The following is a 27,134-nucleotide window of genomic DNA, read 5'->3' on the forward strand; positions in this document are numbered from 1 at the left end:
AGGTCTTTGCTTTTCCTCGTCATCATATTTCCTATGCTTTGCTCTTTCCTTTAGGGCTTACGGAGCAGAATGTAACTTAGATGGCCCCCTTAAGGAAGAAGAGCTCCTGCCCCCAACCTGAGGGGAAATTTGGCACTTTTACCCAAGCTGTACCCTTTAACTGCACCAGGAACTGGTGCTGGGTGCCAGGGCACTAAAGCTGGGTCCTGATAACTTTCCTACCGCTACCCAATATGGTGGTGGGATTCTATTGGAGTGTCTTATACCAGGGCTGCCCAACTCCTCCATATCTTTTGCCCACCCAACTTTTACAGAGCAATAAGATACCAGCAGATAGATTTTTAAGAAATGAGATGACCAAGATACCAGGGGGTGGGAGAGAGGAATCTCATTTCTGGGTCTCTTGCCACCCTCTACCCCAAACAAACAATACTTCTCAGTATTTTATGATATACTTTCATGTTTCGAATTTATTTCAAGTATAAGGTCTTTTATCCAGAAGGGAGGGCAGTTGCATGAGGAAGCTGAAGTGAGGCACAATACTCATGGATTTGGGGCCCAGTGAACAGGGCTGCACTGTGAAGAGGGTGAGGACACTCAGGGAGGGCCTGATGAGAACAGTGGTTTGGGGAGATCCACAAAGCAAACTTTCAATTCCTCTCCAGGTTAGCTAGTCAATGGGTGGATTATTCAGTCTTTTTAGCAACTTCACTGTTCCTTAGCAATATCACCCCAAGAAGTGCCCAAGCTGGGAAAACAGAGAAAACTACAAGTGCCTTTTGTTTCTTTTTATGCCTGGATAGGAAAGGGAATGGAAACTAGCAGCAGAAAACGAAACATTTGTAACATTATCCCTTGCCATGAAAAATTATGGGTTTGACTATAGAGGCCGCTTTGTAGCCTGGGAGTGGGATATGGTCAGGAGGGCAGGGGTTAAGCCCCATCTTGAGCCGCACTAACTAACAAATTCTCTGACCCTGCTGAAATCTTCTCATCTCTGGACCTGTGTCCTCATTTGTACTGGAGCATGGACTCAGTGATCTCTAAAGACAAGTTTTTCCAGGTCTCTGATTGTATGATCTTGCTGATTGCAAGGGCCCAGAGATCTGGAGGAACTCCAGAGAAACGCAGGTGTTAGAAGCAAGGGAATGTGGGAGTTCGATTGGAAAGTTCGATTGGAAAGCCAGGGCTTATTGTGAAGAGAAATGAACTACAGTCATGAAGAGAAACAAAGGTACGAGAGGAAGGTTGTTAGATAAGCAAGTATAGGAAGACATCTGAGGTCTGGATGAAATAGGCAAAAGTGTTCTGGCTGTGTTGCTTCAAGGACCCAAGCCCCTGACCAGGGTAGTGTTTTCTCTTCTAACACTGCCTGGTCCACAGCTGACCTGTATACACCAAACTGCTCCTGCGCATATAGTCAGCCTTCAGGGGAAAGGACCCATCCCCGTAACATCTAATACATCTCTAAAGATTCCACCAAACTCCTAGTGCTTCCCATATCAGATTAGACTATCAGCTTACCCCAAGCCCTGGGGCAGCTCTACATGGAAAGAACTAGAAGATTTAGGTGTGGGTTCTATAAAGCTGAGAATGACAGGGCAGGTAGGGGGTTGGAAGTCATAGCTCTTCTTAAAGAAAAAACTCAGGGGGTTCCCTGTCTCCAACCAGTTTACATTTAACCACTCAGCAATATCCGGGCTCGCAGAGAGAGCCCAAGCACAGACCATTCAGCAGTTGTCCTACTCAGGGATACCCTTTAATGGAAACTTTAGGGATTGGTCATTTCAAGACCAGTCAGGGGAATGGAAAGGGTGTCATACCAACAGATGCAGAATGTTGGTTAGGGGCAGGAGAGAATCCCAATGTAAGGAAAAGCTGAAGTTCACATGGGTTCCCGAGTTCTCTAGCAGGCAGGCAGTGTGGTCCCCTTGCTGATTCTGCAGAGCTGGGACACTGGTACAGGACAGAGCAGCAAGCTCCTGCATGGGAGCTTGGGACCCTCTACTTTGCCTTCTCTCTTCGGTAAACTGGGAGGATGGGAAGGCAGAGGAGTTAGAAACTGTGGTCTTTTCCTAATAAGAGATTACATATGGCAAGGTTTTCAGTTTTGTTTTTGAAGGAAAAAATGTAATAACATGGTTATACACAGAAGCTTTGGAGATCCTGAGTTCACAACCCTAGCTGTGCTATTTACCAGCGATGTGATCTTGAACAAATTACTGAGCTTTTCTGAGCGGTTTCCTCATCTCTAAAACAGGGATAATATTTCTCAACTGATAGGGTTGTTCTGAAGATTATAATGCATGCAAGACACAAGACACATGTGAGCTATTACAATTGTTAATACAACATGACAATAGTGCATACACATTAGGCAAGAGGTTAGTATACACTGAGCCCCCACCTAGGCTCCCTCTCCATCATCCTTCCTTGGGCTCTCCATTGATGACTAAAAAGTGCATTGCTTGGTGGCTTCCAGGAGGTTCTTTCTTCACTTTGCTGGAACTTTGACCTGAAGGTGATCGACAAGTTGCATGAAATTCTTTGTTTTCTTCTTCACGTAAGGATGCTGTTTAAACCGGCACTTCTTTGAGGAGTGACTAGGGGTTCCTCCCTTTTGGCCATCTTCCTTCAAAGGACTAAGATCTCTGGAAAGGAGGGGCCTGGTAACATGCCCCACACTCTGTTCTGAATGCATGTATGGGCATGTATGCATGCACTCTCTGACTCAGTAATAAGAGGGGGATTCAGACATTTTTGAGAAACTAGTAATAGATAGAAAAGGGTGTGGGGAGCTGTTTTACCTGGGAGCAGCTGTTCATCTGCATCAGGAACTGCTTCTTTTCCCTTCTAGAAGACTGTCAAGAAGGAGCCTGAGGGAGGAATGTGGATCAACCATAGTCTTGGAGAAAAGGAAGTAGGTTCTCCACCCCTTCTGGAGGGAGAAGGAATAGCAGAGATCAACAAGGATGAAGATGGAGGCAAATGGAAAAGAGAAAACGAAGGTAAATACCCTATATATTAAAAGAAAAACGAAAGTGATGAGAGAGGGACAACGAAAGAAAAAAGCAAAGAGCTTAGGAATAGGGTAAGAGGAAAGGAAAAACTACCAACAGAGGTTAACCAGGAAGGGAGACCTAAGGCATGATGGTGAATGGATAGAAGAGTCCAGCTTCCCCATTTCACTTGCTCAGGGTATGAAGACTGCCATCTTCTGGTGCCATTTAATTACCAAGTGGCTTTGATTCTTGATTTGAAATGTTTTCCATTCCTTATATTCATAAAACTTTATCCTCAAGAGATCCTCAGCATTGTTTCATCTCTGGAGCTCCCAAAATCATTTTCCCCAACAGATATGCACCTGCCCAAAACTGTCTCAAAGTACCTAGACTGGAAGTCTGTGGGGGCAAGAGCAAAAAGTATGGGGCAGAGGATGAACTGCAGTTTGAAAAAGGGTTTGGAATACCATCAGGCTGCAGCTGGTTGTGGGATGCTTCCTGAGCTCTGGAACATCTGTGTCAAAAACTGGAAGACCCATCCTCAGCCCCAACCAAATGTTGGGAGTACTGTGTGTTCTGAACTGTAGCACTCCAAATGTAGGTTGAAGAGTGTGGCTTCTTTTCTACACTCATGGAGCATAAAATGTCAAAGCAAGAAGAGACTGTGAGAGATCACCTAGTTAAAATCTAATTTCCCAAGGAGAAGACTGGGGCCCAGAGATGTGAAACAACTTTTCCCAAAGTAATACAGCTAGTCAGTGACTCTTTCCTCCCAAAGCAGAATCATGATAGTGATTCTTTTGATTCACTGTTTCTTGACAAATTCAGTGCCTAAAGTGCTTAAAGGTTATTAAAAGGCACTCCAGAAAGGTAAGGCTGGCATTTTCCTGGAAGCCCCTGAGTGTACCAGCTCCTCAGGCCCGTCATTATTTGGCTACAAGGACAGGCCTGGAGTTGGTTTAGCCTTCATTTTAATCCTCAGGGCTGCCTGGAGGAGGAGGTAGGAGCTCTGATTGCAGCCTGCCATTACTCCCCAGCCAGTCAGGGGGAAATGAAGCCCGGGATCGTCGGAAATGACAAGGGAATCCTGTCATAATACCAGGGGCTGGGAAGCAATGGCCAAGTTCCTGGGACTTAAGCAAGGCAATTATGGCTGAGTATAAAGCTAGGATGGGCAGGACTGAGGGACCTGAGGTGGCAACGGCGGTTAAGAAGAGGGAATGAGCTCGCAATCCAAATGACTTAAGCAGGGTGGACTCCTACTTCAAAGTACCTCCTCAGTCTCAAAGAGGTACCCTAACCATCTGCTTAAGTCTGACAAACCCACTTACTTTCTCCCAGGACTAGTTCACGGTATCATCATCAAACCCCAGTCTTTTGCTTTTTTCCTAATCCTTCCAGCGCCCTTTCTGGTTTCCTTTCTTCTATGCCTTAGGTTCCTATCACTCACATCCAACTCTGTTTTTCCACCCCGACCTCCCCGACTTTCGTTGATTCCGCCCACTCCCCACACCCTTTTGATTTTTCCCATCCTTCTCTCCCTCCCCGACTCGACTCTCTTGGACAGCTCCCCGCCAAATCTTCGGGCTCCCCCAGCCCCTGGGTGCCTTTGGTTTTCCCGCCGTCGGCCCAGGCGTCTCAGATAAAGTGGATCCACCCCTGGGGCTCCGGGTTTCCGCCACTCCCGGGGTGCTCGGGCCCTCGTAGAGCATAGTCGCGGCCGCCGTTGTTGTCCCAGAACTCGCGGCCGGTCACGCGGTAGCGAAGGGCGAAAAGCAGGGCGCCCCCAATGGGTGGTGCGGGAAGGCGAAATGCAAAGCGGTCTGCACGCGGCGGGGGCGGTGCCGGGCCGGCGTAGGAGGCGGGTGCCTCGCGTTGACTCCGCCAGCCGTCGGCGCTCCAGCGCACGCTCACGCGCTTCTCGTACGCCAGGTCCAGCACGCGCGCGCTCCCGGCCACGCCCAGCGGGCCCGCCTCGGCGCGTTCCAGGCAGATGCGCTGCGCCTGCAAGCGGGCCGCAAAGCCGGGCTCGCTGGCCGGCTCCAGGGCGGCGCGCGCCTCCTGGGGGAAAGGGGAGGAGAGGGGAGAGGAGAAACGGGGGGCGGGGTCAGGACGAGGCACGAGGGCAGTCCGAGGCCGATCCCGGCGTGGGGCAGTGGGAGTGGAGCCCAGCTGAGAGAGTGGCCCCAAAAGGAATGATCAAAACTAAATCTAGGGTTGGGGAGGGGCATGGGTGTTGCTTGATAAATCCTCTCCCACACGCCCACGGCGGCCGGCTCGGGGAGGTCCCGGGAAAGGGGCGTGCCGCTGCCGCCCGCCTACCTGGAGGCCGCGGGCGCGAGGCTGGCACGGCCCGAAGTGGCGGAGGGCGTCCCTCTGCAGCTGGATTTGCACGTGGCGGGGCACCCGGGGCAGCTCTCCGGGGCGGAAGCGGCGCACCGCGGCCAGCTCCAGCCCAAGCGCGTCGGCGAAACGCACTCTCTTACGGGTGTCCGGGCTGCGGCTGCGGGGCGCCCGGACCCCGCCGCCTCCGGCAGGTGCAGAAAGGGCCCGGCGACCCCGACTCGGAGCGGGAGCGCGAGATCGGGCCCCAAGGCGCGTCCCGCCCTCGCCTGGCTCCACCTCCGGCTCCTCCTCGAGGCTGGGCCGCTGGCTGCGGTAGTAGGCACGCTCTGTTAATGCGGCTATGAAGCTCAGGTTGCGGGGGATGTCGGTGCGGGGGGGACGCTCTCGAGACATGGCACCCCCCGCCCGGGCGGGGCAAGCCCGCAACGCCGCCGCGTTCCCCTGCTTTCCTCTGGCTCGACCGCCCGGCGTCCGCGCAGAAGCCGCCCCTCGCCGTTGCGTACTCTTCTTGCTGTTACCTCCAGGATCCTCCACCTCCTGTAGCTGTCACCCCTCCGTGACTACCTTCCGCTCCAACCTCCCTCCCACCCCCCGCTCTGACCGTCAGCTCTCAGGATATTAGACCATCGTCTCCGGCCTCCTGCAAGCTGTCTGCTCTGAGAGTGCGCTCGGCGGCGGTCGCCCTCCAGTCCCGCGGCCCTCTTGGCCGGGCCCCCGCCCACAGTCCTCTGACAGGTGGCTCCCCATCTGTCTTTTCAGCGTACCAAGGGGCGGGGATCCACCTTCCGGTCCTGAGACCATTCAGGCTTTTTTTTTTTTTTTTTTTTTTTTTAACGGCTTCAACCTCTCTGGCTTGGCAAGAGTTAATGTTTAAGGGAGGGCAGAGTAACCTTTCATTTTCTTGCTAAGGATGGTTAAATATGCCCAGCGTGTGACTTCCTCTTCAGGACTCACCATTTTCTTTTCCAAACCCTAGGCTCCAGGTTTTGGAGGGGGCTTACAGGGAGTGCACAGAAGGAAAGGTCATAAAAACTAGGTAGTGTCTCAAATAGAAACTAAAGTGTGGCCCTCAAAAGGATGGGTGGTCCATTAGAAAAGAGTTCTGAACTGAGTTGTCGGAAGACAGCTCTGGTCTCACCTCTGGTAGTATTTTGCTGTGTGACCTTGAGCATGGCATAACTTCTCTGGACCTCAGTTTTCTCATTTGTGAAAAAGTAGATTAGAGTTCTGATCTGTAATCCCACTGCAAGTCTTTTGAGGGCAGAGGCTGTGTCTGAGTTACAGTTTCAACACATAGTTGCAGCACATAGTAGGCTCTCAAATTATTGAATGAATGAACGAACGAACACACAACTCTCTTGAAGTTGGGACTGTGGAGTTCTAGTTCCACTGGGAGCTTTCAACAGGGGCACAGAGCTGGCTTTTTTTTTTTTTTTCTCCTTCATTTTGTTCTACATTAGTGAAAAAAAAAGGTGAAGTATTTTGTGTAGTTCTTTTTTTCCCCTAAATCCCCTACTGATTTTGTATAACACAATGTACATACTAGGTACGCCTGTAAGAGTTTTGCAAATTTTAATTCCTGTAAATCCCCATCAAAAGAGTAGGTTGTACTAGTATGCCTATTTTACAGGTGAGAAATTTGAAGAAGAGAGGGACTGGGACTCTTGCCAGAGTCACATAGGCAATGATTGAGGACCTGAGATTAGAACATCAGCAGTCCAGTGCTAGAGCCCACTCTTACCCACTTGGTTATATAAGATTAAAACGTTTAGTAGTAATAGTTAACATCTTCAGAGTATTGTAATGAGGAATCTTAGAGTAGAAATGGAATCTCTAAATTTAAAACAGCAGAATAGTTTAACTGTAAAATCTCAAGTGACTAAGCTAGAAATAAACCATGAGACACATACTATCGAGGCCCAACCCACTGAGCCACCCAGGCGCCTCTCTTATTTGCATTTTAACTCCATATTAACCTTAGCAATGCTAGTTAGCCAGGAATCATTTTTATTTCTTTTTAATTTTTTTTAAAAATTTATTTATTTATTTTATATCACAAGTAGGCAGAGAGGCAGGCAGAGAGAGAGGAGGAAGCAGGCTCCCTACTGAGCAGAGAGCCTTTGGGGCTCAATCCCAGGACCCTGGGATCATGACCTGAGCCAGAGGCAGAGACTTTTTTTTTTTTTTTTTAAGATTTTATTTATTTATTTGACAGACAGAGATCACATGTAGGCAGAGAGGCAGGCAGAGAGAAAGGAGGAAGCAGGCTCCCCAATGAGCAGAGAGCCCGATGCGGGGCTCGATCCCAGGACCCTGAGATCATGACCTGAGCCGAAGGCAGAGGCTTTAACCCACTGAGCCACCCAGGCACCCCAGAGGCAGAGACTTTAAGCCACTGAGCCACCCAGGCACCCTAGGAATAATTTTTAAAGTAGTTTTATTTTCTGACTTTATACACATACATATAATCCATGGACCTATTATTTTCCTATTTTATGGTGTAAAATAATGTTACACTAATTTGTGTTACAATCAAGCATTTTAAAACTATCTTCCTTGGGTGCCTGGGTGGCTCAGTGGGTTAAAGCCTCTGCCTTCGGCTCAGGTTATGATCCCAGGGTCCTGGAATCAAGCCCCACATTGGGCTATCTGCTCTGCGGGGAGCCTGCTTCCTCCTCTCTCTCTGCCTGCCTCTCTGCCTACTTGTGATCTCTGTCAAATAAATAAATAAAAATCTTAAAAAAAAAAAAAAGACAACTGTCTTCCTTGCTCTTGTAAGATATATCGTTGAGGGGCGCCTGGGTGGCTGAGTTGGTTAAGCATCTGCCTTTGGCTCAGGTCATGATCCCAGGTCCTGGGATCCAGCCCCACATTGGACTCCCTGTTCAGCAAGGAGTCTACTTCTCCCTCTGTCCCTCCCCTGCTCGTGCTCCTTATATATCTCTCTTTCAAATAAATAAAATCTTTAATATGTATATATTAATTAAAAAATATATATACATATATATATAATTAAAGGAATAGATAAGGTTCAAAGTGGCCTATATGGCCTGAGGTTTTCTGATAAAAACACTTGTGCTTTGTCTATAGTTTGAGCTGCCATTCCTTGGCTCCATGGTGTTGGTCTGAGAAGATCCTTGAGGTACACAGCTTTGGACCAGGTATAATTTGTGTTGGCCTAGCAGTTCTGTTATGGCTGCTCAGGCTGACATTGAACCTTTCTTCCAAATCAATGTTTCTTTTCTTTCTTCTTCTTTTTTTTTTTTCCTCTTCATAGTTCAGTCTTTGCTCTTAAATAGCCACTACAGTTATCTTCAAACATCAGAGTAGGCTTACAGTAGGCACTGTATGATTTGTTCAATCAACATTTACTGAGGGTCTATTAGGCCTGAAGGGCATAACAGTGAATAAAAGTCCATTCCTGCTCTCACAGGGTTTATAAATAAATGGGAGGGCAGACAGAAATATATTTGGATCCTGAGACCTAAAAGTGTTGTTATTTCAGTTAAGTGTCTGAGAAGAAATCAGTATTTCTGATTTCTTTAGGAAATGGAATGGACCAGGTTATTCTCTGAATAATGCAGCAAGGCAAGACTTGCTGGTGGCAGCTAGAATGATCAGCCCAAGAGCAAAAAAATAAGGAGAATGGTTGAAGGATACAGTCATAAAGGTGTGCAGTCTGCTGTGCCTTCAGAATGGAGGGGATGACTGAATTTGGACTCGTAAATGTCATAACAACATAGATTATCTGAAACAGAGAGATGACCTTCTAGCAATGCACTTAAAGTTAAGACAAACTTTACAGTCAGACAAAGTTGAGTACCAGTTTCTGAGTATATGGCTTTGGGTAAATAACCTCTCTAAGCCTCACTCTTTTCACCTATAGAATGAGAATAAAACAGCTTAGGGACGGGATTGAAGATAAATATGCATGTAAAGAAAGCACCTAGCGCCTAATAAGTCCTCAAAATGTATTACTTGTTACTATTATTTATTTTTTAAAAGATTTTATTTATTTGACAGACAGAGATCATAAGTAGGCAGAGAGGCAGGCAGAGAGAGAGGAGGAAGCAGGCTCTCTGCTGAGCAGAGAGCCCAGTGGGCTCGATCCCAGGACCCCGGGATCATGACTTGAGCCAAAGGCAGAGGCTTTAACCCACTGAGCCACCCAGGCGCCCCAGTTGTTACTATTATTGTTACAGAAACAAACTTTCTTCTCCAGAGACTGTAAGGGCAGGTAGGAATATCAAGGCTTGTGATGAAGTCCCAGAACCTAAGTCAGGTTCGGTGGGGTGAGGAGGTTCGGAGCCGACGACTAAAGAAAGAATTCTTAAGACGTCATTGGTGCAAATGGTGGTTTATTAAAGCACGGGGACAGGACCCGTGGGCAGGAAGAGCTGCTGCCCCGGGTTGTGAGGGTCGGCATGTTATATACCCCGCGGTTGGGGGAAGGTGGTGAAGGGATGGGAGATTTCGACAGAGTTCTCACATGTTAGGGAGGGCCTACAAGGTGCCGGGGGGAGTCTTTGCCCTTATGGCTTGATCAATGTCGTCTTTAGGTCAGGCACTAACATCAAGATAATGGGGGATTCTTGGTGGGGCATTATGATCTGGCTATCATTTACATTCCTTTCTACTCCAGTCTCCTCCAGTTTATGGTGGGAGGGGGACATTAGGGCTTCAGGAACCAAGAGTTATTTGCCTCTGGAAATTTGTGCTATTGATAGGGTAACCTCCCTGTTTAGGTCTCTAGGACATCTTGTAGGGCAAGGGAGATTCCTGTTCTGCAGGATTGCGATCCCTGCAAGTTAACTATTTATCGTTTTATGGTGATCAGGGGTGCCTGAGGAATGCTACACATATGGAGGGGAGCGGGTGAAGAGGGGGTGCAAAGCGCCAGCTTTTGCTTTGTCCTCAGCCAGCCTCCTGCTCCCTCATCACTTGGACCCCAGGTAGAAGCAAAGGGAGCCAGCAGGAAAGGAAAATTGGGTTGCCTCTTTCTAGCATTTGGTTGGAGGTCCCTCCCAATGGAGTGGAAGGAAGTGCCAGTGCAAGAACCAGTGGGGCCCAGTCAGAATGCCTGAGAGAGCCCTCCTGAGGATCACCTGTGGTCACACTGCTTCACATCCTGTGAACTGCCCTGTATAAATGATAGGCATACCTATATGTATGTGTGTGTACACATACATACATACACACACATATAAAATCTGAAAGGTTAGCCATCAACCTTGACCTTGATTGGCATCCTCCAGAAAGGGAGGCAGAATTGAGCAAGGGGTGGAAGGCGGAAGATTGAGGACTTGTATTTGTTCCCTTATATCTCTATATTGTTTGAACTTGTCATAATGAGAATAAGTTCATGTGTGGAGTAAAAAGAATGAAAAAGAAAACCAATCTGATTACCAAAAAATGAAAGAAAGTAAAGAAAGGTTACCTGCAGAAACTCCTTGCGGTCCAAGTCTTGATGCCTGGCTAAAGCCCCAGCCCGCAAAGAGACTACTGGGTTAAAGGTCCTAGAGAAAAGAGGGAGTGAACTGTTCAGTGTCCGTGTCGTGTCTGCCAGTCCCACAGGGCGAGACACCTGGCAGGCAGTTCCCATTGAAATGGGAACTGCTCCTCTAATCCGGGCATCCACTCCAGGGCTGGAAAAAATTCAACAAGTACATGGAACATCAGAGACCTTCTGGAAATGGTGAATTTGCTCCGAGGTTCCCTGAGGTCTAGCCGGCTTCTCTGGGCAGCCTTCAGTCACAGGAGCCCAGCCTGGCCTTCTGTGTCCTCTCTGCCCTGCTCTTTCTTCATGGCCTACAGCGGCCCTCTCTCTTCCGGAGTTGTGGCCCTTCCCAAGCTTGCTTCCCAGCCCCGCCCCTCTCTCTGGACGCATCTCTGGGCCCCATCATCACCCGGCGCCGGGCCCTCCCTCCCGCCCCCCCCCCTTTTCTCCTCCCTCCTTCCTTCCCTCCCTTCCTCCCTCTCTCCCTCCCTCCCAGCTCCTGCACCAGGAAACGGCCCGGATCCTGGCAGCGGCCTGACCCGTGAGATCCCTAACCTGGCAGGCAGGCGGGGTTGGAGACTTGCTGAGGGTGGGGGTGAAGGAGGAGCTGGGCTGTTGGACTGCACTGGGGGGAGCCGGGAGTAGAGATGGTGTCGGCAGGAAGCCCTTGGCCCTGGGTTTCCCGGGAGGACAGTCATTAAACATGGATTCGGCCACACAGCTGGTAGAATGCTGGGGGCAGGGGCCGGTCCGGGAAGCTGCAACCCCAGCCTTCTCAGTCCAGACCCAGATCCCTGGCCTTCCCAGCCTAGCTCTGCTCTCCCCCTCCCCTTCCCAGGGCTCCACGCTGGCCAGGAGGATGAAAGGCCCCAGCTGGGGGCTCCTTGCCACCAGCGCTGGGTCCTAAGAGCTGCCATCCAGGCTGGGTGAGTGTCCCCTTCCTTCTCTGTCCCGGGCAGCCCTTTGCTTCTCCCACCTTTCCCTTCAGCCCCTGTCTCCTCCCCCATCTTGTGCCTTGGCCAGCATCTTCACATCTTCCCTCTGGGGAGGTACTGAGCCCCTTCCTTAAGCCCAAAAGGTGTGTACTGTGGAAAGGGGGTTTGTAGGGGGTGTTACAGAGCTAGCATTCTCCTATTATGGAAAGAATCTAAAGTATTTTAAAAATAAAATTTACTTGTTATGCATTTAATGTGGCATATTACGAATTTAATGGCCAGCCCCCTCATGCCCTGTCCTCTCACCTTGACTTAGTTCCCGTGTTCTTGCCCCTCCCTGCCCAGTGGTCTCTGAGCGTTTCCTCCCACCTCTCTCCCCGGCTCACTGGGTTGGCCAAGCCTGAAGCACCCCTTCTGGCTCTCCAACCATATATTCACGCCAGCCTTTCATCCTTGACTCTTACAGCCGCCCGGATGGCGACCCCGGCCTCAGCCCCAGACACACGGGCTCTAGTGGCAGACTTTGTAGGCTATAAGCTGAGGCAGAAGGGTTATGTTTGTGGAGCTGGCCCTGGGGAGGGCCCAGCAGCTGACCCACTGCACCAAGCCATGCGGGCAGCTGGAGATGAGTTTGAGACCCGCTTCCGGCGTACCTTCTCTGATTTGGCAGCCCAGCTGCATGTGACCCCAGGCTCGGCCCAGCAGCGCTTCACCCAGGTCTCTGATGAACTCTTCCAAGGGGGCCCCAACTGGGGCCGCCTTGTGGCCTTCTTTGTCTTTGGAGCCGCACTGTGTGCTGAGAGTGTCAACAAAGAGATGGAGCCACTTGTGGGCCAAGTGCAAGAGTGGATGGTGGCCTACCTGGAGACGCGGCTGGCCGACTGGATCCACAGCAGTGGGGGCTGGGTAAGAAGCTTCTCAGTTGCTGCCCTGCACACTCCTCTGCAAAGCTTGTCTCCAGAGGGAAGATGGGGCTCTGGCTTGAGGCTGGGGGCTGAGTCTCCCTATTTGGGTGGCATCAGATGCCCTCACTATGGGTGTCATGCTGGACTCTGCACTCCAGGGCTGCCAGGCAGTCATCACTGGATGGGCTCATGGTCCATAGCAGAGGACAGAGTACACAGTGCCTGCAGGGAAATGGCATCCAGCTGTTGGGGACTTTTTACACCAAAGTATGTGACATGGGTGGGGGGCAGGGGTTGTCAGGCATGGGTGGCGGTCCGGAAGGCCTTGGCAAAGGATGCCAGTTCGGAGCAAAAATTTCGGCCCGGGAGAGGCTGGCATTCACTTGAGGCAGAGAGGGCCAATGAGCCAGGCGCTCATGGGGGATGATGGGGGATTGCAGCCAGTAGAACTTTGGCTGGAGAGGAGCTGGGTATGGGGTAGTGTTTGCAGTGGATGGAACTGGAACTCTTCCTCTCCTCTTTCCTCCACTCTTTCCTCTCCTGATATCCCTTTCTCCTTCTTTCTCTCCTACTTCCCTTCTCTCCCACAGGCGGAGTTCACAGCTCTATACGGGGACGGGGCCCTGGAGGAGGCGCGGCGTCTGCGGGAGGGGAACTGGGCCTCAGTGAGGACAGTGCTGACAGGGGCCGTGGCACTGGGGGCCCTGGTAACTGTAGGGGCCTTTTTTGCTAGCAAGTGAGAAAGTCTAGGGTCAGGTGGGGCTAGGTGTGGCTGGGGGGACACGAGAGCAGGAACAGAACAAGAGAAATGCCCTTGGAAGAAGTGGGATGAATGGACCGGAATGGAATGGGGATGGGAGGGGGCAGGGTACTGTGTGAAGGAGCTGTGTGTGCCAGGCAGGCAGCTGGAAGGAGGAGCTGGAGATATTAGGGAATGTATTGGGGAAGTATTTGGGGGCCAGGAGATAAAGTCATTCCAGGGTTGGCAAAGGTGGGAGGGATCATGTCTGGGGCATAGGCACATAAAGCTACACCTTGCACTTCTTATGTAGCCCTGAGGAAGGTCAACTTGCACAAGGGGTTGTTTCTCCTTTGGTTAAGTGGGATTTGGGGAAAACACAGAAGGCACATCCCTTTGAAATGGAAGCTTGAGTTTGTCAGGTGGTAGGGAGAGGTGGCTGTGATGGCGGGCTGCTTGGACACGCTTGTGCATGTGCACGCATGCTCGTGTGCATGCTGGGCTGCTTGTCTAACCTGTTGGTGGCCGCATTCAAGGAGAAAACTTCTCTGTTGGGGAGTGGCAAGAACAAGGGGCCATTCTCTGCCCCTTCTCCCAACCCTCTCCTCCCTGCCTCTCCTTGTCCTGAGGCCTCAAGGCTGTCGGAGAAACACTGTATCCAGAAGAGGGCTTTGGGCACTTTCTGGCAGAAGGTCATTAGCAGGCCTCTGGAGAGAAGAGAAGTTCTGTAGTTGGCCTGTTGCTTCACCATCCCCATTCCTTGCGCATCATGTACTTGCTGCTGCTTCCTGGGCTCTGAACAGAAAACAGGGCTGCAGAGCCTGCAATGGCGTGGGGGGTGGGGGGTGGGGCAGCAACAGGGGAGGAGGCCTGGACCTACCTACCACCCTCTGCTGCCACCAGGGCACACTGGTGCCCAAAGTGTTCTGTGTCTCGGGACCTTCTGTACCCAAACTTAGACTTTAAATTGGGACTCTGATTTTCCTTTGGAGTGTGTGGAGGTAAATATTGATCTAGAGTGCAGTCTGGGTCCTGCACTGTGTCTCAGTGAGACTGCTGATGCCTTGAGAGGAACATTCCAGCTCTGAACCCCATAGGTGTGAGGATGACCTGTACTCCGTGATGGGCCTATGCCATGTAGTGGGCTTTGGTGCTGCTTTATCCAGGGCCAGGTGTACGGGTTCTAGAGTACCTACCATGACCTAGAAGCATTTCTGTTTTCTTTGAAGCCACGCTGTTTGCATGGGTATTACTTGTCTGTACCTCAGAGTCTGAGGACATTAACTTTAGAGCTCACGGTCCTCTAGAACAGATTCAGATGATAGCTTTTTCCTTTGAGAGAGAAATGATTTCACTCCAGATGCATGTCCTGAGCCAGACCTCACTGCTGCACTTCCCAAGGTGCTAGAATTGCTGCTCTCCAATGCTAACTGCAGACACAGTGCTCTAGAAGCCTGCCCTTAATCCCGAGCACTGATCAGCTTAGCTAGACCGTGGTTGACTCTTCTTGGAGATTTTCGCTTGGTCCCGGAATGTGGCAACATAGTTGTACTCACAAGAATGTGGGCCCAAAATCGGCCTCAGGTGTTTAGCCCAGACTTTTGCTTTTGAGAGAGGGCTGCACTTTTTAATGGTATTTATAGGGGATGTGGTAGACTGCATGCGCCACTTGGTCTGTTGTGAGTGTGCTGACACCAGAAACTCAGAGCTGGTCTGTGGCAGGCAGTTGGGGTGGGGGTGGGGTCTCTGGCTTGCTCAGGACAAACTAGACCAGTGGTTTTCAGACTGCTTGGCAGAGCCCTGAAGTTTCCTAGGGGTTGCCTCAGGAGTCCTTGGGGAGGTGAAGAGGGGGTGCTAAGCAGGCTGGGCTACATGTCCTCAAACAGAATAGCTCCCCTTGTAGCTGTCTTACATATCGGGGTTCAGGGTAAGATTTTATTTGCATTAAGGGGTTTGCTGCTGAAAAAAAAAAGTTGGAAAACCACTGATTAGACCATCAGCTCCAAATTGGAGTCCGCGCTCCCCCAGGTTTTGGGGCAGACTCTTCACCCTCCCCTCTACCACAGGACACCTATCCTTGTTAGCTCTGCTGGGGGCGTTAGCAAACCTGAGCAGCAGGGACCATGGTCAGGTAACCACAATGCCCTGCTCTGAGGCCTTCACACCTGGGTGGAAGGAGAGGTTGTTTTCTGAAAGGGGAAAGGGCTTGGATTCCCAGAAGCGTAGCTTGCCTGGGACCAAAATGGGCAGTTTTGATCTGTCCTGTCCTTTTTAGCTTGAGGGGCAATGGAAACCCCAGAGACTCTTCTGTCAGGGAAAACTAGAGACTCTCTTCTAGAGCCATATAGTTCCTTGGGATTAGCTCTTGGCCAGGAAGGCTGAGTATGGCTCCCAATTTTTAAATCTATTTCATTTTTTTAAAAATAAGGGAAATAAATCTAACTGCCATTTTTCAGAGATTAAATAGGTGGAGAGGGCGTTTCTTGCTTTCTGGAGCCCAAAGGGACAAATAGGGACTTTGCTTAGGCCAAGGAAGGAGCAGAAGTAGGGCAACTAGGTCCTGCAATTATTAATCCCACTCCCCACTTATTCTAGGGTATATACTATTTTACTTTTTTAAATCATAAAATGGCGGGAGAACAGATTTGGTTAGTTTAGAAGAAAAGAAAGAGCTCTATAAATATAAATATATATTCCTGTATTTTTATTTAATAATTTATAAATACCAAGTTCATTTGACTTTTATTTTTGTGTAATATGTAATGGTCGTATTAAAAAAAATAAATAAAGCCCAGAAGTTTAATGAGAAGGACTGAGCAGGGTTTGTGACTTCTACACTCTGTAGCCTGGTGTCAGGACATTTCTTGATCTAATCATCTCTTCATGACCTTGTTAAGGGCAAGATCTAGGGTAACAGGGGTTTCGGAAAGAAAAGAAAATCAGAGTTGTTCTCCCCTCCCCCATCTCCCAACCCTTTCCAAATGCCCAAAGCCAAGAACTCCATCTGTGCCAACCCAAATCTTAAGAGGGTGTGTGTCTACAGTACTTTGGGATGGCTACAAATGAAAACAAACCAAAACAAAGAAAAGTTACCCCAAAGCTTTGTGTGATGGTAATCACGTCCCCAGTTGTGGTTCAGCCTCTGATGATAATGAGCATTTCTCCACAGTTCCTTGCTGCCTACTTCTGGCAAAAATGGAGCCCCTGCTTCCTTTCCTGGCCCCCTGAGATAATTCGTTTCAGCCATTTTAATGCAAACAGCTAAAGTGGTTGGAATCTGCAGAAATTATTCAGCCCATACCTCTACTTCTAGTCTAGGACCACATCAAAATCATGTCTGACAGGAATAATGATCCTAATTTCAAATTATAAGCAGGAATTTCTTGTCTTTTTATAATCCAGTGCAATTAAATTGCATTTGGGTTTATGTGTTAAATTGTAGTTAGAAGTATACTGCTCAGAGGAGAGTTTCCATCCTCTCTCTATAGAAAATCAACAGGGCAAGCCATATTAAAATCTGAGAGTGGCTTGGTGAACATGGCATTAGGGGAAAGAGAATTAGATGCTCTTAGTAGTTAATATTATCAGGCAATCAGAGCATTCATCTCCACTGTAGTGTGACTGAATTAATGATTGATTTGTATTTGATTAGTTCCTTCCAAAAAGCATTTGCAACATCTTACTATAATACACAAAAGACAAAATGGGCAAATATGGGTTTTTAAAGCAGATGTAAAGAGTAAATTGAAATAAGATGGCAGCAAAGGGAAAATTAATGTACAGAAAAGCATTCTATAAGTAGTATTTTGGAATACTAAAGCTAAGCTATGAATTCGGCCTTGAACTTTCTTAGCAGCTACGGCAAATTGGAAAACACAACAAGATTCACGTTCCTGTTAGGATTTAGAAAAGCCTATCAGTTCCTTAAGGGCAAAAACTTCTGTGGCTATTCTGAGATGAAATAGAGGATATCACCCTCCATAACACCTGACAGTAAATATGATGCTGAGTTTTGCACCAGTATTTCTCATAGAAACACCAAATGGGGGTTCAGTAGGTCCTAAGCTTGTTTAATGAGGGTTATCACAATTTAGCCCAAAGATATCCTATGATGCTTCAGTATAGGGCTAAATTTCATACTATCTGAATGGATAGATGGATTGTTTACCCTTCAGACATTTCTTCATGAGTGTCATTCCTCCAGATGGTACTTTTGATAAAAGTGGGGCAACATTTAGTTAGTTTCTAGCAACTAGATGAATTATAGACATTCTGTGTTTCTTCTTAAGAGCGGATCCTTTGAAAACTTTAAAAAGCTGCCTTAAAGGGATATAGGTGTGACATAAATAAATTAAGACTATTTTAAAAATTAATGAGAAAATGAAATGTAATGGAAACTTCTGTAGTTCTTCACTGATTGAATCATTCATTCATGCAGCAAATATTCAAGCCTCTTCTGTATGGTAAGCACAGTTCTAGGCACTGAGATAGAGAAGGGCACAGACACAAAGTTCTGCCCTCATGTTCCTTACATTCTAATAAGGGAAGCAAACAAAAATAAATAAATTCATCTCACAATATTCATTAACATGACATTTCATGTTATGAGATGGTAAATGCTATGAAGAAAAAGAATTAATTAGCATGGAATTGGGAAGTTGTAAGTACAGATTTCATTGTTAAATAGAATAGTCAGGGAAGCCCTCATTTCTAAGGTGACTTTTTTGAGAAAAGTCATGGAAAATGAAATTGGAAAAATATTTTTATCAATATGGAAAGATGTTTCTCACTTGTTAAAAAAAAAGAAAATATATACAGTATGATCCAAGTTTGCTAAAATAAGTATATAAATGTGTGTGTGTATGCGCGCATGCGCATGCGTGCACACACAGAACTATATATGTATTTATGTATTGAAAATCTCAGGGAGGGTATATGCCAAAATATCACTAGTGATTATCACTGGGTGTTGGATTTTACTGGTGATTTTATTTTGTTCTTTTTTTTTTTTTTAAAGCTTTTATTTATTTATTTGACAGACAGATCACAAGTAGGCAGAGAGGCAGGCAGAGAGAGAGAGGGAAGCAGGCTCCCGCACCGAGCAGAGAACCCGATGCGGGGCTGGATCCTAGGACCCTGATATCATGACCTGAGCCGAAGGCAGAGGCTTAACCCACTGAGCCACCCAGGTGCACCTATTTTGTTCTTTTTACTGTCAGTATTTTCTAGTCTTTTCGTAAAGAACACATATTTCTGGTATGGTATGTTAAAACAAGTTTTCCAGATACAAAGTTGTTAAGAAGTTAACCAAGCAGAATGGAAAATAAGCAGCCCAATGGAGGTTCTTTCTCATTTGAATGGACACCTCACTTCCCTGCAAGGACAGACCTAGGGAGTTTAGGCAAGGCTAGACTTTACATTAGAAAATAATTGGAGTTGGGGCACTTGGGTGGCTCAGTCAGTTGGGCATCCAACTGTTGATCTCAGCTCAGTTCTCCATCAAGGGTTGTGAGTTCAAACCCCGCGTTGGGCTCAGCCCCCTCAAAAAACAACAAAGAAAATTACTGGAGTCCACTCCACAGGAGAGGTGAGTAAATGATCAAGGCTTCAAGATTCCATATCAGTACTGTCCAACAGAAATATAATGTAAGCCATATATGTAGTTTTATATTTTCTAGCAGCCTCTTCAGAAAAGCAAGAGAAATGGGTATGAAACTAATTTTAATAATATTTTACTTAGGCCAGTATATAAAAATTACTATAATTTCTGTCTATAATTAATATTACAGCTATTAATTTATTTTACAGTTGCTTTTTCATACTAAGTCTTTGAAATTTAGTGTATATTTGACACTTCCAGTGCATCTCAAGTCAGAATACTCATGTTCCAAGTGCTCAAACCATGTGTGATGAGTGGGTACCATATTAAACAATGTAGTTCTAGATTATAGAGAATTATTATAGCAGGCAAAAAGAGCAGGAGTTAAAAATAGGGATGAAACTGCCAAGGAGCCAAGTATTTATGTAGTTTAGTGAGATGGCTTTTCCTTTTGGACAGAACTGGAGGTGCCCTCATCCATTTTTAACCGATTTAATTCTCCTTTTCTTAAGTCCAGTAACCATTCACTTCCATTAACACGTTTTTCCTCCTTGGGCACAACAGCACTGAGTTTTAGTTTTCCTGAAACTCCATGGTTTCTATTGAGAGGTTATTACTGAAGGAAAATCATACTCATGACGGGGAAATTTCACATCATTACATCTAATTTCTTACAAATTCATTCTTAGAAACTTATTTCTTTGATGTTTTCTATTAATCAACAATGGGCAAGGTATTAAAATTATTATAGAAGATTATTCAGTTAGCGTTTATTGGGCACATGGTGATGGGCAATGGGAATACAAATATAATTAAGATGATGTCCTTGCCTTTTTCAGTTTACAGTCTAATAGGGAAGTATCTTACTTTACAAGTCTCCCAATACCTTTTTAAATGTGTCTTTAAAAGTAATCATGCTTACGAGAGTTAAGTTTGGAAGTTGGAAGGTTAATTTTAAATAAAAATGATATATTGTGGAAAAATCATAGAACATGGAAAAGTATAAATTAAGTATAATCCTACTCAGAAAGTACCACTGTTAACATTTTGGCATATTTCTTTCCCACCTTCTATCTGTGTTTCTATTTTAGGATCATACTGTATATACAGTTTTGATTTTTTTTTTTTAAGATTTTATTTATTCACTTGACAGAGAGAGAGATCACAAGTAAGGCAGAGAGGCAGGCAAAGAGAGAGGGGGAAACAGGCTCCCTGCTAAGCAGAGAGCCCAATGTGGGGCTCAATCCCAGGAACCTGAGATCACGACCTGAGCCAAAGGCAGAGGCTTAACTCACTGAGCCACCCAGACGCCCCTGTATATACAATTTTCTATACTAAAATACTGCTTACAGTTCTATTGCACAGTTTTTCCTTGTCATTAAAAATATTTTGAAGGCAAAATGACTGTATAAAATTATACCTACGTGTATATAATAATTTTCCTGAATGTGCCCACTTGGAAGTTCAAATTGTTTACATCTTTTCACTTTGATGAATATCTTCATTCTCAAATGTTTATCCAGTTTTTAGATTATTTCTTTAGAGCAGAGTGTAAGAAATACAATCACTGGGTTAAGAATCTCAAAAGTTTGGAATCTTTTAGTAAATATTACCAAAGAAAGGATCTAACTGGTTCTTGCTCCCTTTTCTCCCCATGTCCAAGTTATCTTTTTAAAAAATAAGATATGACTCACATCATATTTCATATACAATCTTACACTCTACTTCTTTGGCCTAACAAAAATTATTTTTGCATGTTATTACATGCTATATGTATCCCTTTTAATAGGTGCATAATCTTTAGATATAACTAGAGTCTGCCTAATCATTTGTTATTGGAGTTTAGTCTTTTTTCCAATTTCAGCATCATATATAATGTAATCTTTGTGTATCAAAGCAGACCTTTTATAATTTCGATCCAAGCTTTGAAAGCTCTGAGTTCCCGGCTAACTTTTTTTTTTTTCTCCTCTGCTCACCTTTAATTAGTTCCATGACTTGTGCAGTTTACTTCACTCTTTCTTCATCCCTAAAAAAGGTTATAGTTTTGGAAATATTTGCCTCATAGAGTTGTGAGAATTCAATGAGATAATATAATGAGTCTAGGATTGTGCATGTTACAAAATCAAGTACTCAACAAAAATAGGAACTGGAGGCATTATAAAAAAATCCCATTTCCCCTGATTGGCTTGATTAGTTTAAACCAGGTGCCAATAAAACAAAAAATTTTGATTAGATTAGGATTAGTAGAAAATCTTTTTTTCCCCATTAACCCCCCAGTCTTTCAGAGCTTGTCTTCCATGCTCAAGTTAGTTCTCCCAGACCACTGGAGCTGAGATGGCTGCTGAATTAATTTTCAGTGAAATTTTAAGTGACTATGACTCTGCTTTGAATCCCCCTGTTCCTGAGGTAAGGATTTGTGAGAAAACCTGACGGTGAGGGGAAGAGTGGGGTATACTGAGAAGCTTATGGCTTTTTGGTTGGCTGACAGGGATCTCCTCTTATCAGTCTCCCTACCCCAGCCATACACATCCTGTTGGGGTTGTCTAATTTGGTTGGGCTCATTTGAATCTGGCTGTAAAGCCCTAGCTTGGTCTGGCTACAAATAACCCTCTTGCAAACTTAGCACCGCCGTTCCTTCCTTTTTAAAAAATGTGTAATATCACTACTATAATATGGCAACCCTGCTTTCCAGGACTAGGTCCCACAGGTAATCTCAGAGGGGAAATTCCTCTGCGGTCAGGAGAGTTTGAGGGCTGGGAAAGTGTTGAAGAATGAGGGTGGCACCCAGATCTCAATCAATGCAAACATTATTGACACCTACTATGTGCAAAGCATATTGTCCCACGGTGGAGCTGCAAATGTAAATAGGATCCAGCCTCTCATCTTCAAATTCACAATGCAGGACAAAATGATTAAGCGCACAGTGGAGGTAGGCCTGCTTGTCATGGAAGGGATAGGAGGCTCGCGGAAGGTTTTGCACCAGAGGTGATGCTGAAGTTTGCAGTGGTCTGGTTGAAAAGGGACTGCGTGTACAGAGGCACAGAGTCGGATGCAGGTAAACCACCGGGGATGAGGACTGTAGAAATTACATTTGTGAAGTAACCTGGCCCTGAGGTCTCTAAGGCCACGGTAGAGTTTTACTTTTACCTGGCTAGCAAAGGGGAGCCAGCTCAGTCTTGTAGTGGTCGAACAGTGACACGATAATCTGAAAGACCTGTTAGGGAGCTGTAGCAAACAGTCCAACAAACAAGCTGAAACAACGGCATAAGCAGAGGGCTTGGAAAGTATGCCTGTGAAAGGAAGACATTCAGATAGGACTGATAGCTGTGGAGTAAGGATTTCTCCCCGCTTTCCGGTTTGGAAGACCCCATGGATATTGGTCCCAATAACTTCGATGGGAAAAGTAAGGTCCTTACTGGAGAGCTCCATTCAGAACCTCCATTTCCAGCAACATTCCATCTACTGGTCCTTCTCCTGGTCAGCAAACCAGTTTCCAGAAACCGCCTCAATGTTTCTGTCCTCCGCTTTCCAACAGCTCTCTAGTTGGCAACCAGTAGTGTCAAGATGGCGGCCCCCCTGAGGATTAGTCATGTGACCTCGGGTTTCCATTGCTGGAAGCCTGGCGGTCCGTTGCGGGGCAAGGTTCACCTGTCATGAAACGGGTGTTAGCCCTTCGAATCTCACGAGCCAATGGGCATCTGAGACGGCCATTGCGGCGAGGCGATCGGAAGATTGGCGCGCTCCCTTCGCCTAACCAGCGGCCAATCACCGAGCGTCACATACTTCGCGGACCCGCCTTGAGGCGGTGGGGGAAGCAAGAATGTCGTCACAGCGTGGCGGTATTGTTACCTAAGGACTTGAGAGGAGGTGGGACGTATGTTGACTGACAGGCCAGTTCCCCTACCGGGATTTGAGAATTTGCCGCAATATCCCGCCTTGGGGGTGGGGTCTTGTTTGACTGCTAAGTAATATTCCCCAATGGAGTCCTAGCTCGTGATGACGGGCAGGCTGTTAGACTAATGAATCCTCGGCGTGCCCGGCGCAGTTCTCCAATCGCCGGGCGGCGGGCCCCAGTCTGAGCGGCGATGGCGGCGGCGGCGGCGGCGGCAGCAGCAGCGGGGGCTGCGGGCGGTCGGGGCTCCGGGCCGGGGCGGCGGCGCCATCTTGTGCCCGGGGCCGGTGGGGAGGCCGGGGAGGGGGCCCCGGGGGGCGCAGGGGACTACGGGAACGGCCTGGAGTCTGAGGAACTGGAGCCTGAGGAGCTGCTGCTGGAGCCCGAGCCGGAGCCCGAGCCCGAAGAGGAGCCGCCCCGGCCCCGCGCCCCCCCGGGAGCTCCGGGCCCTGGGCCTGGCTCGGGAGCCCCCGGCAGCCAGGAGGAGGAGGAGGAGCCGGGACTGGTCGAGGGTGACCCGGGGGACGGCGCCATTGAGGACCCGGTGAGGGAAAAAGGGCGAGCGAGCAGGCCCGGCCGTGTCACGGGAGGCCCAGAGCTCGGGCGAGCGGGAGGCAGGCGGGGGGTGGGGGTGGGCGGGGAATAACGTGGCTGGGGCAGGGCCGGGAACGGATCCTCGACCGCCAGAAGGGGCCCAGCCGGGTTGATTCGGGCGTTATGGGTGCCTAGTGCTGTTCTAGAGAAGGTAGCTTGCTTTTTTTTTTTTTTTTTTTTTTTTTCCCCATCGTGACCCGCATGTGGGGCGAGGGAAATGGCCGAGCATGGTTAGGGCCGCGCTCGGACGGAGAGCAGGGCAGAGCCCCTGCGTTGGTTCCTCTTAAGCTCTTCTCCATACCCTCTCCACTCATTGTAGGAGCTGGAAGCGATCAAAGCTCGAGTCAGGGAGATGGAGGAAGAAGCTGAGAAGCTAAAGGAGCTACAGAACGAGGTAGAGAAACAGATGAATATGAGTCCACCTCCAGGCAATGGTGAGTAACTGGCGGTTGCACGCGGAGCCCGGGTCCTCGGAAGGGTTTTGCGAGCACGGGTTGTGTGGAATTGGATGCTCGGGACCTTGGAGCTGCTTGTCTGAGCAATTACTGGGCAGGTGGTGCGGTCATAGTCCATTGTGTGTTTCTCTGACCTTAGCGAGGCAAAAACCTACATTTTAATGGTGGTGATCTTGTGCCTTTCTTTGTCCTTTTAACAAATGTGTTCTTCTTTGTTCTTTAGTCTGCCTCTACTCTTTGTGGAGGTTGCCAACTGGCATTTGACCTTCAAGTCTCATAGTTCTTTCTTTAGTTGGAGACCCTTTAGTTAGGAGTTCTAAGAGAAACTGCTCGACTGCAGGGGGGTGGGGGGGGCATTCCCTTTAATAAATCTAGAAATGTTGAGTTTGGGTTCCCTTGATTTTGTTCACTTTTCACATGATTTCAGTCAAAGCTTTTCAATAGGGACTTGATTTGGGGGCAGGAGGGAATTCCTGTACCATTTTCTCTGATTTTTAAGAGTGTGTTAATCTGTTGCTTGATTTGTCAAATGTTCAGTGAGTACCTATTGTGTGCTAAACAGTATTCTTGTTAAGGGGTACAGCAGGGAACAGAACAGACTAAAATCTGTTTTTTACTCTAGTGCTGGTGGTGGTAGTGGTGCAAAAATTGGTCAAAGAGAAAACCAGCTTTCACCCCGATTCTTTTTTTTCTTCAAAGCTGGCCCAGTGATCATGTCCATTGAAGAGAAGATGGAGGCTGATGCCCGTTCCATCTATGTTGGCAATGTATGTATTAGCGTCCTCATTGGGGTTAGGGAAGCTCTTGTTTTGGGAGTTGCTTAATAGGAGGCTTGAAAGGAACATCTCAAAGATAGGTGATGAATTTGGGGAGTATTGGGAGGGTTTGGAGGAGGTAAAAGGTAATGGTGATCAGCAGAGGCTCTGGGGTTGGAAAGATAAGATTAGTTTCTTAGAGAACAAGATTTGATGTGCCTTGGGGTAGATGGGTGGCCCAGCCTAGAGGCTAGGCAGGGTACCTGTGAAACATGACCACCTCTGCTCCCCCACAGGTGGACTATGGTGCAACAGCAGAAGAGCTGGAAGCACACTTTCATGGCTGTGGTTCAGTCAACCGTGTTACCATACTCTGTGACAAATTTAGTGGCCATCCTAAAGGGTAAGAAGGGAAGTAGATTGAGGTCATTTTAATCACATTTTAGAAATAGATAAATTATGTTTTATATTGAGCAGTAAGTTAAAATATGTGGGGTTCGTCTTATAAGTTGGGGCTTGAATGTATATATCGGGTTACACATAAATGGGAGACCATATAAAGATGAAGGTTAGTGTGGGTGGGATCATGAACTAGAAGAGGGAGGGGAAGCTTTTGCTTAGCCCCAGATGATTCTGCTATATGGAAATCAGCCCTGTGTAAACTCTTTTATAATTTTCCAAGAGTAGCTGAAAATTTAGATTGAAGTTTTCCATTTAAAAAAAATTTGACAAAGAATTAAAAATGTGGCTACGCTGTTACTCAAACAGAGCATACCTGCAAGTTGGATTTGACGTATAAGCTGCTATTTGTAACTTCAGATAGATGAAATGACAAATTATTTTTTTCAGGTTTGCATATATAGAGTTCTCAGACAAAGAGTCAGTGAGGACTTCTTTGGCCTTAGATGAGTCCCTATTTAGAGGAAGACAGATCAAGGTAAGCCCCATTGCCCATTGCTGTTCTGGTTCTGTGTTAAACTCTCCAGGCCTATTCTGAGGCTTTCTGCTGTACATCTCTCACTCTCAGGTGATCCCAAAACGAACCAACAGACCAGGCATCAGCACAACAGACCGGGGTTTCCCACGAGCCCGATACCGTGCCCGGACCACCAACTACAACAGTTCCCGCTCTCGATTCTACAGTGGTTTTAACAGCAGGCCCCGGGGTCGCGTCTACAGGTCAGGATAGATGGGCTGCTCCTCTCCCCCGCCTCCCATGAGCCCTGTATGTTTCCTTCTTTCCTGATCTGAGGAACCTCCCTCACTTACCCTCCCCTTGGTCTCCAGGGACTTGGTCTCCTGCCTGTGCAGGGTGAGGAAGGTAGTTGCAGGCCAGGCCAGGCGGCCAGTCTCATCATCGTTTTCTGGAGCAGGAATTGGTGATAAGGGCTGGATCTCTCCACTCTGTTCTGAGAGATGCTTCTTCCCCCAGCCCTTTTTTTTTTTTTCCCTTGAGACTTGGTGGCAGTGAAGGTGTTTACACAGCAGGCCAGGAAGAACGACCTCAGAGTAGTGAAGGCACTGCTTGGACATTTGCTACTTTTCCCAGAGTTAAGGAGGGGTTGAAGATTGAACCTCCCTTGGAAGAATGCCAGAGGCTAGTTGATCCTCCTCAACAGCCATGTGGGAGGATACTGAGATATTTACTCTTTAACTGAGCCAATGTTTTGCAAGGTTAACTTTTCTCTCTGGGCCTAGTGGTGTCCATGTTGCTTTACTATCATCTCCCTGCCTTTAAATAGACAGAATAGGCATATAGACCTTGGCTTTTCGAAAGATTGACTTATCTGCTCCCAGGAATTAGGGAGGACTGATGGTGAAGGCGTGGGGTTTAAGAGCTGTGAAGAACTGAAACTGGAAAAATAATGAGTCCATTTTTTTGCCCCTTTATCTCAGATACACTTTTGTTTTTTTGCCTCTGGCAAGGTATTCTATTAAATTGCCCCTTCCCATTTGCCAGGTGTGTCACAATTTCTGGGATTGTGGGGTCAGTTTTAGGATACTTGGAAATATCTTGGTCCCCATTCCCTGCACTGTAACTGGGGCAAGGGCCCACGGGGAGGGGCTTGTGCTGAACTCCTAAGTGATCATGTTAACACCTAACTCTCCTTCTTTCTTCCAGGGGCCGGGCTAGAGCGACATCATGGTATTCCCCTTACTAAAAAAAGTGTGTATTAGGAGGAGAGAGAGGAAAAAAAGAGGAAAGAAGGAAAAAAAAAAAAGAATTAAAAAAAAAAAAAGAAAAACAGAAGATGACCTTGATGGAAAAAAAAAAATATTTTTTAAAAAAAAGATATACTGTGGAAGGGGGGAGAATCCCATAACTAACTGCTGAGGAGGGACCTGCTTTGGGGAGTAGGGGAAGGCCCAGGGAGTGGGGCAGGGGGCTGCTCATTCACTCTGGGGATTCGCCAT

General features: G+C 47.4%; 2 protein-coding genes and 1 long non-coding RNA gene across 10 annotated transcripts; 1 reads left to right on the forward strand and 2 right to left on the reverse strand.

Annotated features, from left to right (window-relative positions):
* Window positions 1–452: 452 nt before the first annotated feature.
* Window positions 453–5,943, reverse strand: PPP1R3E (protein phosphatase 1 regulatory subunit 3E). Of its 6 annotated transcripts, none has more exons than XM_032343847.1 (4): window positions 5,325–5,943; window positions 4,610–5,063; window positions 2,408–2,938; window positions 453–2,030 (listed from the first exon to the last, which is right to left on the reverse strand). In XM_032343847.1, exons 1-2 carry the CDS (start codon window positions 5,739–5,741, stop codon window positions 4,641–4,643), a joined length of 840 nt encoding a protein of 279 aa, XP_032199738.1. In that variant the 5' UTR covers window positions 5,742–5,943; the 3' UTR covers window positions 453–2,030; window positions 2,408–2,938; window positions 4,610–4,640. The 6 variants fall into 6 exon arrangements, with proteins under 6 accessions (XP_032199738.1, XP_032199737.1, XP_032199736.1 ...); XM_032343846.1 differs by having other exon boundaries at window positions 2,408–2,515; window positions 2,808–5,063; XM_032343845.1 differs by having other exon boundaries at window positions 2,408–2,572; window positions 2,808–5,063.
* A 4,351-nt stretch (window positions 5,944–10,294) lies between these two features.
* Window positions 10,295–11,261, reverse strand: LOC116591150. The gene is made up of 3 exons (XR_004285852.1): window positions 11,032–11,261; window positions 10,786–10,864; window positions 10,295–10,488 (listed from the first exon to the last, which is right to left on the reverse strand). It is a non-coding gene; the product is annotated as an uncharacterized LOC116591150 (long non-coding RNA).
* A 4-nt stretch (window positions 11,262–11,265) lies between these two features.
* Window positions 11,266–26,941, forward strand: LOC116591147 (bcl-2-like protein 2). Of its 3 annotated transcripts, none has more exons than XM_032343839.1 (7): window positions 23,094–23,459; window positions 23,829–23,943; window positions 24,664–24,731; window positions 25,016–25,122; window positions 25,569–25,656; window positions 25,747–25,898; window positions 26,842–26,941. In XM_032343839.1, exons 1-7 carry the CDS (start codon window positions 23,109–23,111, stop codon window positions 26,879–26,881), a joined length of 921 nt encoding a protein of 306 aa, XP_032199730.1. In that variant the 5' UTR covers window positions 23,094–23,108; the 3' UTR covers window positions 26,882–26,941. The 3 variants fall into 3 exon arrangements, with proteins under 3 accessions (XP_032199731.1, XP_032199730.1, XP_032199732.1); XM_032343841.1 differs by lacking the exon at window positions 23,094–23,459 and adding an exon at window positions 23,561–23,660; XM_032343840.1 differs by lacking the exons at window positions 23,094–23,459; window positions 23,829–23,943; window positions 24,664–24,731; ... (2 more) ...; window positions 25,747–25,898; window positions 26,842–26,941 and adding exons at window positions 11,266–11,386; window positions 11,684–11,771; window positions 12,247–12,686; window positions 13,276–16,236.
* Window positions 26,942–27,134: the final 193 nt, after the last annotated feature.

Source organism: Mustela erminea, chromosome 5 (genome assembly GCF_009829155.1).
Source record: "Mustela erminea isolate mMusErm1 chromosome 5, mMusErm1.Pri, whole genome shotgun sequence".
NCBI classification, from domain to species: Eukaryota; Metazoa; Chordata; class Mammalia; order Carnivora; family Mustelidae; genus Mustela; species Mustela erminea.

Bases quoted from the DNA above. Each gene is read 5' to 3' on its own strand.
- PPP1R3E (XM_032343847.1), bottom strand. From the start codon at position 5,741: ATGTCTCGAGAGCGTCCCCCCCGCACCGACATCCCCCGCAACCTGAGC. The intron at 5,064-5,324 runs GTAGGCGGGCGG...CCTTTCCCCCAG, and splicing joins CTCGCGCCCGCGGCCTCCAG to GAGGCGCGCGCCGCCCTGGA.
- LOC116591147 (XM_032343839.1), top strand. From the start codon at position 23,109: ATGGCGGCGGCGGCGGCGGCGGCAGCAGCAGCGGGGGCTGCGGGCGGT. The intron at 24,732-25,015 runs GTATGTATTAGC...GCTCCCCCACAG, and splicing joins GTTCCATCTATGTTGGCAAT to GTGGACTATGGTGCAACAGC. The intron at 25,657-25,746 runs GTAAGCCCCATT...TCTCACTCTCAG, and splicing joins TTAGAGGAAGACAGATCAAG to GTGATCCCAAAACGAACCAA.